The following is a 13052-nucleotide window of genomic DNA, read 5'->3' on the forward strand; positions in this document are numbered from 1 at the left end:
TCTTTGACTTCTGCTGCACCCCTCCATCTCTGCCTCATGGTGTTCTCCCCATGTGTGCATCTGTGTCCAGATGCCCCTTTTTATAAGGACACCAGTCACACTGGGTTTGGGGCTGGCCTACCCCACTATGACCTCATCTTAACTAGTTACATCTACAATGATTCCATTTCCAAATCAGGTCACATTCTAAAGCACTCAGGGAGGCATGATTTGGTCACAACAGGGGAAAGAAGCGCTGGGAATGGGGTGGGAGCCTTCAGCAGAAGCACCCTTGGTTTCAAGGGCTCCCTGGACAGCCTGTGAGGAGGACAGACAAGTCCAGAGAGGCAGGCAGGCCCTGGCTGTAGGCATGTCAACAGGCCAAGGAACAGATCTGGGATTTTGCTCCCAAGGAGCAATTTCCAAAGTGTGGTGTAGCACCACCAACCATGGGAACTGATTTGGGAAGCACGTGAACATGTGTTATTTTATTGTGGATTTGCTTAAATGAGGAAAATGTAGTTGGCACCATAAACTCATTGGTGTTTTCTTAATAAAGAGAACGTAAAGTCAGTAATTCCAAAAAATTAAGTTATTTTAAGAAAATTATTAATAGTACAGATCCTCTGTGGATACAAAAGTCCACGCAGAAGTGGTAAAAATCCACGTGGAAGTGGTATCTGAATGACAGGAGTCTGGGAAGTCGTTTGCTATGGACTGAATGCCCGTGTCCCCGAAATTCACGCCAATGTGATGCTATCTGGAGGTGGGGCCTTTGGGAGGTGGTTAGGGTGGGATAACGTCTATGATGGGGTCAGTGCCCCGCAGAGAAGAGACACCAGAGAGGTGGTTCCCTCTGCACTGAGTGGGTTCACAGAAAGAAGATGTCATCTGTGATCCAGGAAGAGGGTCCCTGCTAGCATCCTGATCTCAGACTCGCAGTCTTCCAGTTTGTTGTTTAAACCCCCCCCGTCTGTGGTACTTTGTTTTGCAGGCTGGAACAGACCGAGACACTGCTCGGTGTCCAATTTTAAGTGTATTTGCCTTCTTAAAAGATGGATCTAGCCCCATGGAGGGAGGTAGATGGGGGGTCATGGACGAGAGAGAACAGTAAGGCTGTGCTCCCACTTTGCAGCCCAGGCTGAGGGCACGGTCCCAGTGGGCTACCCACACACAGCCAGCTGCAAATCGGATGTGGGTCTTCCTCTGAGCCCTCACCCATCACCTGGCATCACAGCAAAGCCTCTCACTTGCAGTAATGAAGGACTGTGTCTTAGCGTGGTGCATAGCCTGGGTCCTGCTTTCTTCTGCAGTCTCCCCTCCCATGACACGGCGTTGACCATGTCCTGTTCCAAGTGTGAAAACAGCCCCACTGATGTCTCCACAGCGTGTGGGCAGTTCTGCGCACCTCTGACTGGGACGTGCCTTCACCCGAGCCCTTCACCTGAGGGGTCGAGCCTTCACCTGAGCCCATTTAAGCAATTCTCACACAATGCAATCCTAAGTGCGGGGCGGGCGGGCGGGGGGGGGGGGCGGCCGTGGGGGTTGTGTTATCTTATTTTGATACTTTGGGATTTTGGGTCTTCCTCTTTTCTTTCATATTTCCGAATCACCTCTTCAAATACACAAGTTTGCTTATGTTAAAGAAAAAGATTATTAGTCAAAAACATCGTTTAGTGAGACGTGTTAAAGCATAGTAAGGTGGACTGTACTCCGAGGAGGCTACAGCAAGTGGGAACCAGGACCCCACTTTTGCTTGCAGTGGGGAGAGAGATCGGACTCTGGGGAGAGAGATCGGACTCGGCTCTGAGAACAGCATGGGCAACTTCTTTACCCTGGGTGGGCGATGGAGGGTGGAAAATTACTACGACAAAACAGCAGGGTCAGCTAACCATCAGGTTCTGGCTAAACTGACCCAGCAGGATTCTTGCTGAAGGCAGGCTGGGTAGAGCCAACACCACTTGGGGGTGGCTGGGGGGTGAAGAAACTGATTAGATATCAAAGATGATCGGATATGGGGGATGGGAATTCTAGCTCAACCAACTTAGCAGGAGTCTTGCTAAAACTGGACAATGCAGAGACAAATACACAAATCCGAACATTTAAGCCTCGTCAAAATTTGGGGGGAGACAGATTAGTTTGGTCAAGAAGAGAATGTTCTGTCACTTATTTATTGTTGCTTTGTCAAATAAATCAAAGCACATGAGTGATGAATCTGGTTTCCTCCCTTTGCCCCAGAGCTTTGTAAAAACAAGAATCCCAAAGAAAATCCATAATTGGTAATAATGAGTTGGGCAAAACTTGGGACCAACCAACCAGAACACTGGAATTTGGAGTACTCATTGGACACCCTTTATAACTGTTCCATCCACAATTATCATGCAGGCTATCTTAGGGACCCATCATCACATCTAGGTTGACGATCTATTTCAGCTACTTAAATATGTACATAAAAATAAATAAATATCTACATACTCCTAGCAACTCTGAAAACCAGAAAGTAACCTTAATTGAGGAAAGATGGCATTCTAAGTATGGTGCCACTATAACCTACTTTATTTTCCTAGGCCTTAAGGCTCTTTATGCAAAATATATTCCAAAGTTAAAAAAATCTAACTGGATTGGAAACTAGGTCTGGCAATTATTCTCAGCTCTGCCCCAGGCACACCGTTTGTCCTTGTGCAAGTTCTCAGCTTATCTGTGTCTCAGTTCTGTCCACTGCAGCAGGCACTATAAAGAGGCATAAGTAATCCCTCCCTCTAGTTATTACAGATGACAATGCATCTTACAAAATGGGGTGCTGCTTTCCCAGGAAGGATGGAAGTCATTATGGTGCACATCTTACAGACATAATGAGATTAAAATCAGCCTGGTGTATGAAAAGAAAAATGGTTGAATTCTGTCTGCTCCAGAATTCAAGCTTGCAATGAGTTTACAGCATAGTTCTACCTTTCTGGTCCAAACAAAAAAGGTAGTGTTTCGCCTACTGAAATATTCTTCCCTGCCTCATCTACTAGATTATAAATTCCTGGAAAGGAAACAGAACCTGCCTCATTCATATTTCCCATGCATTACTAATCACCCCCTGAATTGATATACTGCTGCTTTCCCTCACTGCATCTGGGGCACCTCCCAAAGTGCTCCATTCGCATTGTAATCAACATGTTTGTTTAACGAATAGAGGAATGTGTTGTACGTTTATACCATAAATTAACAATTTCCTTTGTTAGGCACGAGGTGCCTAATTTCTTATTAACTAATGCTGCCAGGTGCTATCTCATGCACTATTATTTTCCCAGACATCTGGTTACCTACTTAAAGTTGAATTACTGTGATTCAGAATTCTGTAAAAAAAAAAAAAGGAAAAAAGGCAATATATACAAGGAAAAATAATATATATAACGAAACTATGTGGTAAAGGTACTGTAAGGAACTACCCATAAACGTTGATAGTAGTTATTCCTCGATAGTGAAATTATTGATATTCACGTATTACTCATAAGAGGAAAAAATCTGTTAAGAAAACTGTGATTCTCATTGTGATTGTCACTGACAGGATTTTCCAGGGTTTTGCTGGCTGCTCTCGAAGCTCGCCCGACAGGCAGGCGCCTGGAGAGGACAGAGCCGGGCGGAGGCTGGTCTGGACTGCGGGGCCTGGGGTCTGGGTGGGGCACGCGGCTGAGAGCCGACCCCACCCGCGCGGCCGGGTATCCGCCTCGGCGCAGCTCCCCGCTCCCCGCCTCCCAGTCCGGGCCCCCGGGCTCTCCGCCCCCGCACTCCCCGTTCCCGGATCCCAAGTCCCCGTTCCGGGTTCCCGAGTCCCCTCCCTCCGTTCCCGGCTCCAGGTTCCCCATTCCCAGCCCCCTGCTCCAGGTTCCGGCCAGCCTCGGGCTCGGAACATCAGCCTCATTCCGACCGCGCTAGGCCCCGCCCCCTGCCCCCGGGCTCGTCGCCCGCTCCCAGGCCCCGCCCTCTCCCGACCTACCTCCCGCTCCAGGCGTCTGCCGCATCCGGGACCCCACTAGGCCCCGCCCTCTGCCCCCGGCCTCATCATGGACTCCCCAGGCTCCGCCCCACTCCCGGCCGGCCTCCTGGTCCAGGCCCGCTACCCAGGACCAGCTGGGCACCGCCCCCTGCTCCAGGCCACTTCGCCTGCTCTCCAGGCTCCGCCTCCGCTTAGGCCACGCCCCCTGCTCCCTGGCCCGCTCTTGCTCCACGAGTCAGCCCCCGCCCCACCAGGCCCCGCCCCCTGGCACTGCAGGCCCCACCTTCAGACCCGGCGTCCGCGGGCACGGGCCTCAGACCTGCCCGCGGTAGGCCCCGCCCCCGCCCCGCCCCCTGTACGCGCTCGGCTGGGCTCGGCTCGGCAGCCGGCGGGACGCGGCGGCGGCGGCGGCACTCTCGCTCCTTTGTGCTCAGGCGACGGCCTCTCGGGTCCTCACCCGCGCGTCCTCTCGGCCAGCTAGCCCGCGCTCTCCGGTGACGGACCATGTCGACGGCAGGAGCGGGCGCAGGCGTGGAGGCGGGCTTCTCCAGCGAGGAGCTGTTGTCGCTCCGCTTCCCGCTGCACCGCGCCTGCCGCGACGGGGACCTGGCCGCGCTCTGCTCTCTGTTGCAGCAGACGCCGCGCGCCCACCTGGCCGCCGAAGACTCCTTCTACGGCTGGACGCCCGTGCACTGGGCCGCGCACTTCGGCAAGGTGGGCGCGGGCGCTTTAAGGCGCCATTTTCCGCAGCTTTCCCGTGGTGGGTCGGGGAAGGTGGGGGCTGAGGCGCGGGGCGTGCCGGGAGCGCGGGGCGGAAGCGGGGTCTTGGCGGCGCCCGCGCCCCGAGGGGTCCCGGGCGCATGTGCGGCGGCGCGGACGGTCGGGGCCCCAAGGGGGGCGCAGGGCGTGCCGGGAGCACGAGGCGGAAGCAGGCCCCGAGGCGACGGCGCCCCGAGGGGCCCCGGGCGCATGTGCGGCGGCGCAAGTTTCAAACGGCGCCGGCTTCGCGGGGGCGCCGCGCCTGGCGGAGGCTGTTGGTGGCTGCGGCGGGCTGGGCAGCTCGCGCCTCCGCGGTCAGCTGCGAGCCGTGCTGCCGGCGCCATGGGGGCGGACACACGCGGGGCGCGAGCTGTCTGGACCGGGGGCTGGTGTGGGGCTGCACCGGGCTGCTGGGAGTCCTCCGGGCGGGGGGGTCCTCTGCGTCCTCTTCTCCGTCGCTTCGTAATCACCGGCTCAGGGCGAGTCAGCGACTGAGGTCCACGCTGCATTTCAGCGCTTTAATGGTAGAGATTGATGTACCAGAATTCCGGACGTGTAAAAAAAATGCTTTCCCCGTGAAGCGAGGAGCCGAGGCCGAAATGGAGAAAGGGTTTTGTGGAGAAGCGTGCAGTGACGTGAAGTGAGTTATTTCCTTTCAGGGACGTGTTTTTGTCACTAGTCGGTGAGGCTGCTTTCCTTGCGGCTACATTCACAGTACAGGTGTATCTCCTGGGACAGCGTTTGTGATTCACGAAATGGGAGAGTCAGAGTGGTTTTGGTGGAGGAAACGAGAGGGGGTTAGGACAGCGGTTAGGACCCCAGCCCGGGTCTGGAAGAGCGTGCCCGCTGGGGGTCCCCGTGCCAGCGCCCCGTCCGTACCTGATAGCAGGCGCAAGTACAGGAGCCTCTCTGGCCCTTCTCCCCCAACCCCCCCCCCCCAGCCCTGTGTGTCCCCATCTGAGGCTCTGTCCACTGTCCAGTGCGTCTTGCTCTGCTTTATGTTTACATGGTGGGTAACTCGGAGCGTTGGTTCTCCACGTCTTTTGTCCCTCAGTGTTTTGGGGGAAGACTACCCCGTAACAGGCAAGGACAGCGTTTTTCGAAAAGGCTCCCCTGTTGATTTATTCTCCAGTTGAGCATGACAATCTGGTACATTCCGGACGGTGTTTAAAACAGCCTTACAGACATTCATTCAGAGTATTTATTTACCGACCCACGGGTGCCCCTAGGTATCTCTAGGGAATACAGGTAGCTATAAGGGCTTGATCATGCTTTAAAAATTGTAAGTTGCGTGTTATGTATATTTTATGAGCAGTAAGAAGTAAAACCCACTGAATTCACTTTTTGAAAGTCTCCACCTCCTGTCGGTTAACCTTGGATACCAAATATAGCTGGAGGCAGTTAGTTACTTCAGTGTGAGAAAGCTGTTGGGGCAGAAATGAGGCCAGGAGTCAGGGCTCCGGGTTCTCAGTCCAGTCCCTCCTGCCCCATCGCCTGCAGCTTCCCTGCTTTTTGTACATTTAAGCCTCTGCTGTGCTCAAGCCTGCACGTTATGAACTATTCCCAACTTTCAAGCTGGTGTTCCTATCAATGTGCCAATTATGCACGCTGCCTGACCTTTTGTGAGGCTGATTTTTTCCTCGAGAACTAGGCATTATTTAAAATCCCTAAGCTTTGCGCAGTGGCAGTATCGTAGCCAATGAGGTTTATCCGAGGCGCGATTATTGCTAATTAAAATCCCTAATTACACTTTGCTTTTATAAGTTGTCGCATGGAACAGTATCTTTCCAGCATTCCAAACCCAGTTTGCCAAAGTGAACGCATAGGTGACAGAGTTAAGTCTAAGGAGCTCTTGATGTTATGGGATTAACCGGTTTTGGCACACCAGCTGATTTTCATCCTTGTTTCTGCCGTTTTTGGGGTTTGACACCTGTTTGTCTCTGTTGGCACTGTCACTTTTCACTGGGTCCATCAATAAAGCCGGTGTGTGAAAGTATACCAACGGTGTGTCTCTTTATGAGCCGTCACTCCCAGATTTTCAGTTCCTAGAAGACCGAGAGAGCGTGTTTTAAATCTGGGTGCTCCAAAGTATGGGGCTCATCTCCTGCACAGGGTGATCATGGTGACCTGACCTTAAGTCGCAGAAAGACGATAAGAGCTGTGGGGTGAGGTTGGGGTGTGGCCGTTTGTCCTTCTCTGAGGGCTGTCTCCCGAAATACAGCCGTTGGCAGGGAGAGCTCTTTTGTGAGCTCTGCCCTGTGCCTCAAGAGGGTAAAGGGAGCCGGCCCCTCGGTCTGAGGACACACGGGGGGTGGGGGGGGGGGGGCAGTGTGAGTCTACGGACCGCAGGCCATCTGGGACCGCAGGCCCGGCTCGCGGTAGGCATGTTTTGCACATCTGTTGAGTGTGATGAGCTAGGATGATATGGGCGCCTGGCTGTGGAGTGTGGTCTCCTAGTCACTCGTGAGGCCCTTTTCTCCCCCAGGCGGGGGTGGGGGACTGAGTGCCACCTCTCACTCTGCACATCTTGTTCCTGACTTGTCTGGAGGATGGGCCTCTCACCCGAGTCCCCGAAGCTGCATCATATGGACATGTGCAGACTTCAGAGAGGTCTTTATTTAAGTTTGTGTGACATCAATAGTTTTTACTTTTCTTCCTGCGTACGAACTTTTTTTTACCAGGACAAGGAAAAATAACTTTTAAATGCTTTTTTACAATATGTATTGCAAAGGAACGGCTTGTGTTCCCTTAAACGGAAAAAAAAAAAATGGTAACAAAAAAATGCCACTTATCTGCATCATAGAATTGAAATGGCGTGTGTGGTGTTTAATAGTGTACGACACTTACGCGTGTCATCTCCTTTCTGCTGTTTTCAAAGTTGGACTGCCTGATCCAGTTGGTGAGAGCTGGGGCCACTCTGGACGTGTCCACGACGCGCTACGCACAGACCCCAGCCCACATTGCCGCTTTTGGGGGACACCCTCAGTGCCTCATCTGGTTGATCCAAGCTGGAGCCAGCATTAACAAACCGGTAAGGGAGTGCCGATGATTAACTTGGTTTTTATTTTCTTTTTTTACTTGTAATTACATGGTGTTGAGTTTTAAAGTGAGGCCTTAATTAGAGTTTGATATCTTAACCTTTGGGCTAACTGGAATTTCTGTTTATTGAGTTACTTGTGGATAATAGGCCCTTCACAGAGCAGGGCTTTCTGTTTACAGAGTGCTTTCACCTGCTCGGGGACTTAGAGCCTTGGTGACCCCAGGTGATTTGCCCCCAGTTACAGCTGGTGACTGAAGGAGTCTGGCCTGGAGCCCGGGTTTCCTGGCTCCCCTGCTCACAGCTGCCTTCGCTTCATGTGCACAGATCCTTGTGAAACACACCCGTGCTGGCGAAGAAGTGGCTATTGAATCTTGTGCGTGGTTAAGTTATGGTGAGCCAGCCGACCAGCGTTGAGTCAGGACTGCTTCAGGGAGCAGTCGGGGGTGGAGATTGGACGCAGTTAAGTAGCAGGTGTTGTGTGGTCACCCGGACAGCAGGCGTGCAGGGATTGTGTGTTGAAGTGTGCAAGCATGAGTGTGCACGTGCGTGTACTTCATGGTGTGTTCTCACTACTCCTTTCACTTCCTTGAAAAAACCTCAAGGAGAGAGTTTTGCTTACTGGGGACTCGTGGGTGAACAGGTGTAGACTCAGGCTAGTCTGACCAAAGTGGTCCCAGGGGGAGACCCTGCCCTGAGGGTCAGTTCATCTAAGGGGCTTGTGCCTCAGGCTCTGTGGGGATGCCTTTATGCCTTCCTAGTTTTCTGTTTACCCTGGTTTTATATGTTTTTTCTACTAATCATCATCAGGGGCCTACTGTGTGCAAAACCATTTTTATTTCTTCTCCACGTTTCTGTCTGAAGATTCATCCCTTGATGGGAAGCAGGTGTAACAGCTTGTGAGCCCTCTCTTCTCAGTAACTCAGCTGCACACCTCCAAGCCCATGATTGAGGAAAGGCTTTTGTATCGGTGCTGTAGAGCAGGGATCCGGGGACAGGGGGTGACCGCACATGCCGCTGCTCTTACCAGAGGCTCTGGCTGTCTGCTCCACACGGTTATGGCGCCAGGAGTCGCCTGTCCCAACCTGCCTGTCCCGGTGCTGTTTCTCTCCTCCCCAACCTCCTGGCAGAACCCTGGGGGTGGCCACCTCCCCCACTCTCTGGCCTGGGGCAGCTCCTTGTTCTGTGGCTCAGTCTCCTTGTCGACAGAATGTGGATCATCCACAAATGGTAGTGATTAATAACTAATGTTAATGTGGAATTTAAAACATTGGGTTAATTTTCATTCAGTTGTGACATAGCATCTAATTTACAGAGATCTGAAGAAAATCTAAAGAAATTGGCGCTGCCTTTCAGATCTTTTTAAATCTAGAAGAGTCCGTTTTCAGGTAACATGTTACAGCAGCGCAGTCCTTACCCTGGACGACAGGACTGCTCTAGATAGTCCTGTGTGGACACCCTCCGGTGTCCTGCTCCCAGGACAGGAGTCCCCAGACCTCACTCCCTGTCGCTCCCCTCAAGTCCTCTCCCTTCCGAGGTGGTCACCTGCGGTTACCAGCGTCCTGCCCTTGTTCTTGAAAGGGTCTCAGTTGTGGTCTCCCATGTTACGCATGTGTTAGGCTGCGGGCTGAGTCTCAGATGCCGGCTTGCTCTGGATTAGCGGCTGGCCTGCTGGGACAGGCACCCAGCGACCTCTGAGGTCACACAGCCCTTTCGTTAGCCACCCTCAGCAAGTGTTGACTCACCCTAAGGTAGACACTTTCTCATCTCCCACACAGACAGTCAGAAAATCAGGTCCAGGGTTCTCTGAAGTTTTCTGTTTGTGTGTGTAGTGGATTTGAACCTCCCCTAGCATTTCTTCTTACAACTGTTTTATTAGTTTTGACCCATTTTTTTTTTTTCTTTTTTAATGTTTATCTTAGAGCATCAGCAGGGGAGGGGCAGAGAGAGAGAGAGAGAGAGAGACAGACAGTGTGGAACAGGCTCCAGGTTCTGAGCTGTTTGCACAGAGCCTGACGTCGGGCTCAAACCCACAAACCTCGAGATCGTGACCTAGGCCAAAATTGGATGCCCCCGTTTTGACCCATCTTCTAACCTAATCTTGTGGCATATTAGTTCCTACCTGTTCTAAATTCATTTTTCTCGAGTTTCACAGAGACTTCCTTTGCTATCTGTGAACTTGGCACATGGGGTTACTGGACTCAGATGTCCTGTCTGAAGGCTCAGAGTCGTGCATTTACCCAGAGAGGGAGTGAGGCAAGTTTTCAGGGGATTTGTTCTTGGTCACTTTTGTGTGGACTACCCACGGGCATCACTTTTCATATTATTTACAGGCCATGCCTTTAATGTCTTCCTAGAACTTTGGTGGAATTTGATACCCCTTTTAGTTTCTTGTAACTGGATTAGAACTAGACTTTTCTTTCTTTAAAATGCAAGGTGACTCATCTATCTTTGCACTCCTGGCACCTCTCCCACTTTCCTCTCTTACTCAGTTTGCCCACAATAGTTCCGGAATCAGACGACACCATATTTGATATTTTTGGAATGTGACTGGCCTGAACCTGAGCCTTGAGTAGCCTTAAAATGGCTCTTCAGTCTTCCTCTCTGGCTGCACTTCTCTGTGGTGTCTGCTCTTCCTGCCCGGCTGGACGGTGCTGTCCTCGCAGGGCACAGAGCAGGAGCTGGTTTGCTCTGTCCTGTCTGTTGCTGTCCTGCCGTCTTGAAGTAATAGAGCAAACCTTTGCCTTTTCTCCTTGCTGCAAAGAGAGCTGAGAAAACCCTTTCCTGTTTTCTTGGGGGAGGGAGTCAGGGGTGGCACGGCCCCCCCCCCGCCCCCTCCCACATCTCCATTCCACTCTTCCTGGCCATACCTCTGTGTCATCTTTATTTGTCCTTGTCATGTGCCTCCCATCCCCCCTTTCCACCTTTCTGGGAGGATAGAGATGGGTTTCTGCTTTAATAAGGGTCTCCATTCACTAGATGGTTTCCTGTGTAGCCACATGAGATTCTGTGTTTTTTGCTTCAAAAATGGGCTTGTTCTGTTTAGAACTCTACACCCCCTTTGAGCTTTTTTTTTCTTTTTTTCTTTTTTTTAAAGTAATGTGCATACTTTACTGCACACCGGAGTCTTTCACAGCACATCTTTCTGGAAAATAAGCTACCGCCCCGCACCCTGGAGTGTCCCCTGCGAGCCCATGTGCAAGCCCGTGTACACCGGAAGAAGTGGCCCCTGCTGTGTCTCGCTGGTGAATGAGCTGCTCTCTGAGCGCCACGCCAGGTGCACAGCGGCCCCCCCTTTGTTACGTGCGGTCGTCTGCTGCCAAGTTCAGCTTCCAGGGACGGTGAAGTGTGAGGACTTGGTCAGCATTTCCCCGCCAGGAAGTCCTACAACAGAAACGACTTCCTTCTCTGTCTGCTGTATCTTTCTCTACCTCCTCTGTACCCGAGAACCTATGAATGAAATTGTGTTTCGGATTTCTTCCCATTCATACAGTGTGAACTATGAACTAACTCCTCCTCAGAGTCCTCCCCCAGGGTCTGGTCTCTCTCTGCTGTCTCCAGCGTGAATCTCTCTGACACAGACTTTCTCCCGGTCCTTGGACAAAGTTGCCCATCACACGCATCCTGAGTTGGATGTGAAGCTGGCTGTGTGCGGCCCTGTGTTCTCTCTCTCTCCTCATTCCTGACCCTTTAGCCTCCGCCATCACGGTCTGAATTCAAGTTCAAGGCAGAAAATGCAAAGGAGCCACTGGTGATGCCCCAGCTCAGGCCAGCCCTGTGGTAGACGTGGACCAGACCAGACGTTTGACATTATGTCTTGTGTTCTTGGCCTTGGTTACTCTTTTCTCTTTAACCTGTTAGAGGATGGTTGTTTGGGGTTTTACATACGACACATTTGTGCTAAGATCTAGCATAAGATCATTTCTAAACTTCTGTCCTGCACATACGTGTCGTCCCTGCTGACTGAGGAATCAAGGTGAACCTGCCCCTTCCCTGGCGGACTGTGTTTTCCCTCCCGCATCTCTAGCCACATTTCTTTGTGCCCTGCTTGCGCTTTGACTCACCATGTTGCTTGGTTTCACAGGTGAATAAGGCACGTATTTTATTCCAAATGTCAGAGTCTTGTTGGAGCTGATATTTTGCGTGTGCTCTTTCTTGTTTCAGGACTGTGAGGGCGAGACCCCCATTCACAAGGCGGCCCGCTCTGGGAGCCTGGACTGCGTCAGCGCCCTGGTGGCTAACGGGGCTCATGTCGAGTAAGTGCCTCCGCACATTCCTCTCCCGAAGATGTAGTCAGGGCGCTGTGCTTCCAGAAAGCACCACTGAGGGCAAGCAGCAGTCCTCAAGTTTTGTGTTTATATTAACAATGGAACTGTGCTTTGTAGACCAGTTGGTGTTAGTGAGCGAGGTTTCGCTGCGGGTTGACGACTAGCAGAGGGAGCTTCATCACAGCAGCCGTAGAACTGTTGCCACGACAGGATGCCAGGGTGGAAATGGCAGTTAACTCCTTAAATTTGGAACCTGGCATTGTTGACTTGGCCACCAACTAGTTGTGTCACCATGGGCAAGTCTTCAGACTTCTTTTTGCCAGTGTTAATTTCAAAATGGGGGCCTTGGATTGGGTTAGAGAATCTTTTCCAGCCTCTCCGGTCCCAAAATTCTTGCAGACAGTTTGCTTTTCTAAGTTGTGATTTTCTCATCTTCTAGCAGATGTGAGATGTTTTAAAGCCTATTTTGACTTTTAATGATTTATAACTTCTCATAAAATGGAACCATATACGTTAAAGACTCGAGACTCATTCTGAGTTCTTCACGCTGATGACATTATTGCAATCGTGTTTTCTCCCAGTTTACATCAGCTAGTTTATTTATGGTTTGATAGAACAGTGTTAATATTTGAGTGTATTAATTTGAAGATGTGATCTTATATGCAAACATCATTAGCTAGTCATGGCAGTGGGCATTTAGTTTAGATATTAAATTCATTTGTATTAACTTTCTCTTAAAGATTTATATTGTAAAAATTTTTCTTCTGCAGTTCACAGCATTAACAAAATGGATGCGGTTTTCACCCTTAAATGTTGAGTGTAAGCTATAGAGCTGTAATAACCAAAATAACGATAATATCAGCTTTTTTGTTTTACCCTGTCTAGAATATCTCATAAGAATTAATTACAAACCACTTTATTCTAATTGGAAATGTGAAAATTTAGACTTTGGGAGAAATAAACCCACAAAACTAACTTAGTTTAACCCTTTGGTTTCCACTTCATTGTTTTGACTCTGTGTTGT

General features: G+C 51.0%; 1 protein-coding gene, 1 long non-coding RNA gene and 1 pseudogene across 5 annotated transcripts in view; 2 read left to right on the forward strand and 1 right to left on the reverse strand.

Moving 5' to 3' along the window:
• Positions 1-4529, reverse strand: part of LOC121037704 (uncharacterized) — a 12081-nt gene extending 7552 nt beyond the window's left edge. For 2 of the 4 annotated variants that reach the window (XR_005793932.1, XR_005793930.1), the window contains exon 1: positions 3965-4009. This is a non-coding gene — a long non-coding RNA (uncharacterized LOC121037704). Of the gene's footprint in view, positions 1-3964; positions 4010-4247; positions 4332-4421 lie in introns of those variants that run through there. The other 2 variants (XR_005793931.1, XR_005793933.1) reach the window with 2 other exon arrangements.
• The window catches only part of ANKRD10 (ankyrin repeat domain 10), a 33413-nt gene continuing 24806 nt past the window's right edge, over positions 4446-13052 (forward strand). Inside the window, exons 1-3 of the mRNA XM_040487075.1 lie at positions 4446-4678; positions 7602-7754; positions 11925-12016. Coding sequence (XP_040343009.1) covers positions 4469-4678; positions 7602-7754; positions 11925-12016 — 455 coding nt within the window. The 5' untranslated portion in view covers positions 4446-4468. The remainder of the gene's footprint in view (positions 4679-7601; positions 7755-11924; positions 12017-13052) is intronic.
• On the forward strand, positions 6394-6559 carry LOC121037983 (uncharacterized; annotated as a pseudogene).

Source organism: Herpailurus yagouaroundi, unplaced genomic scaffold (genome assembly GCF_014898765.1).
Source record: "Herpailurus yagouaroundi ecotype Mexico unplaced genomic scaffold, PumYag 164, whole genome shotgun sequence".
In the NCBI taxonomy this organism is placed as follows: domain Eukaryota; kingdom Metazoa; phylum Chordata; class Mammalia; order Carnivora; family Felidae; genus Herpailurus; species Herpailurus yagouaroundi.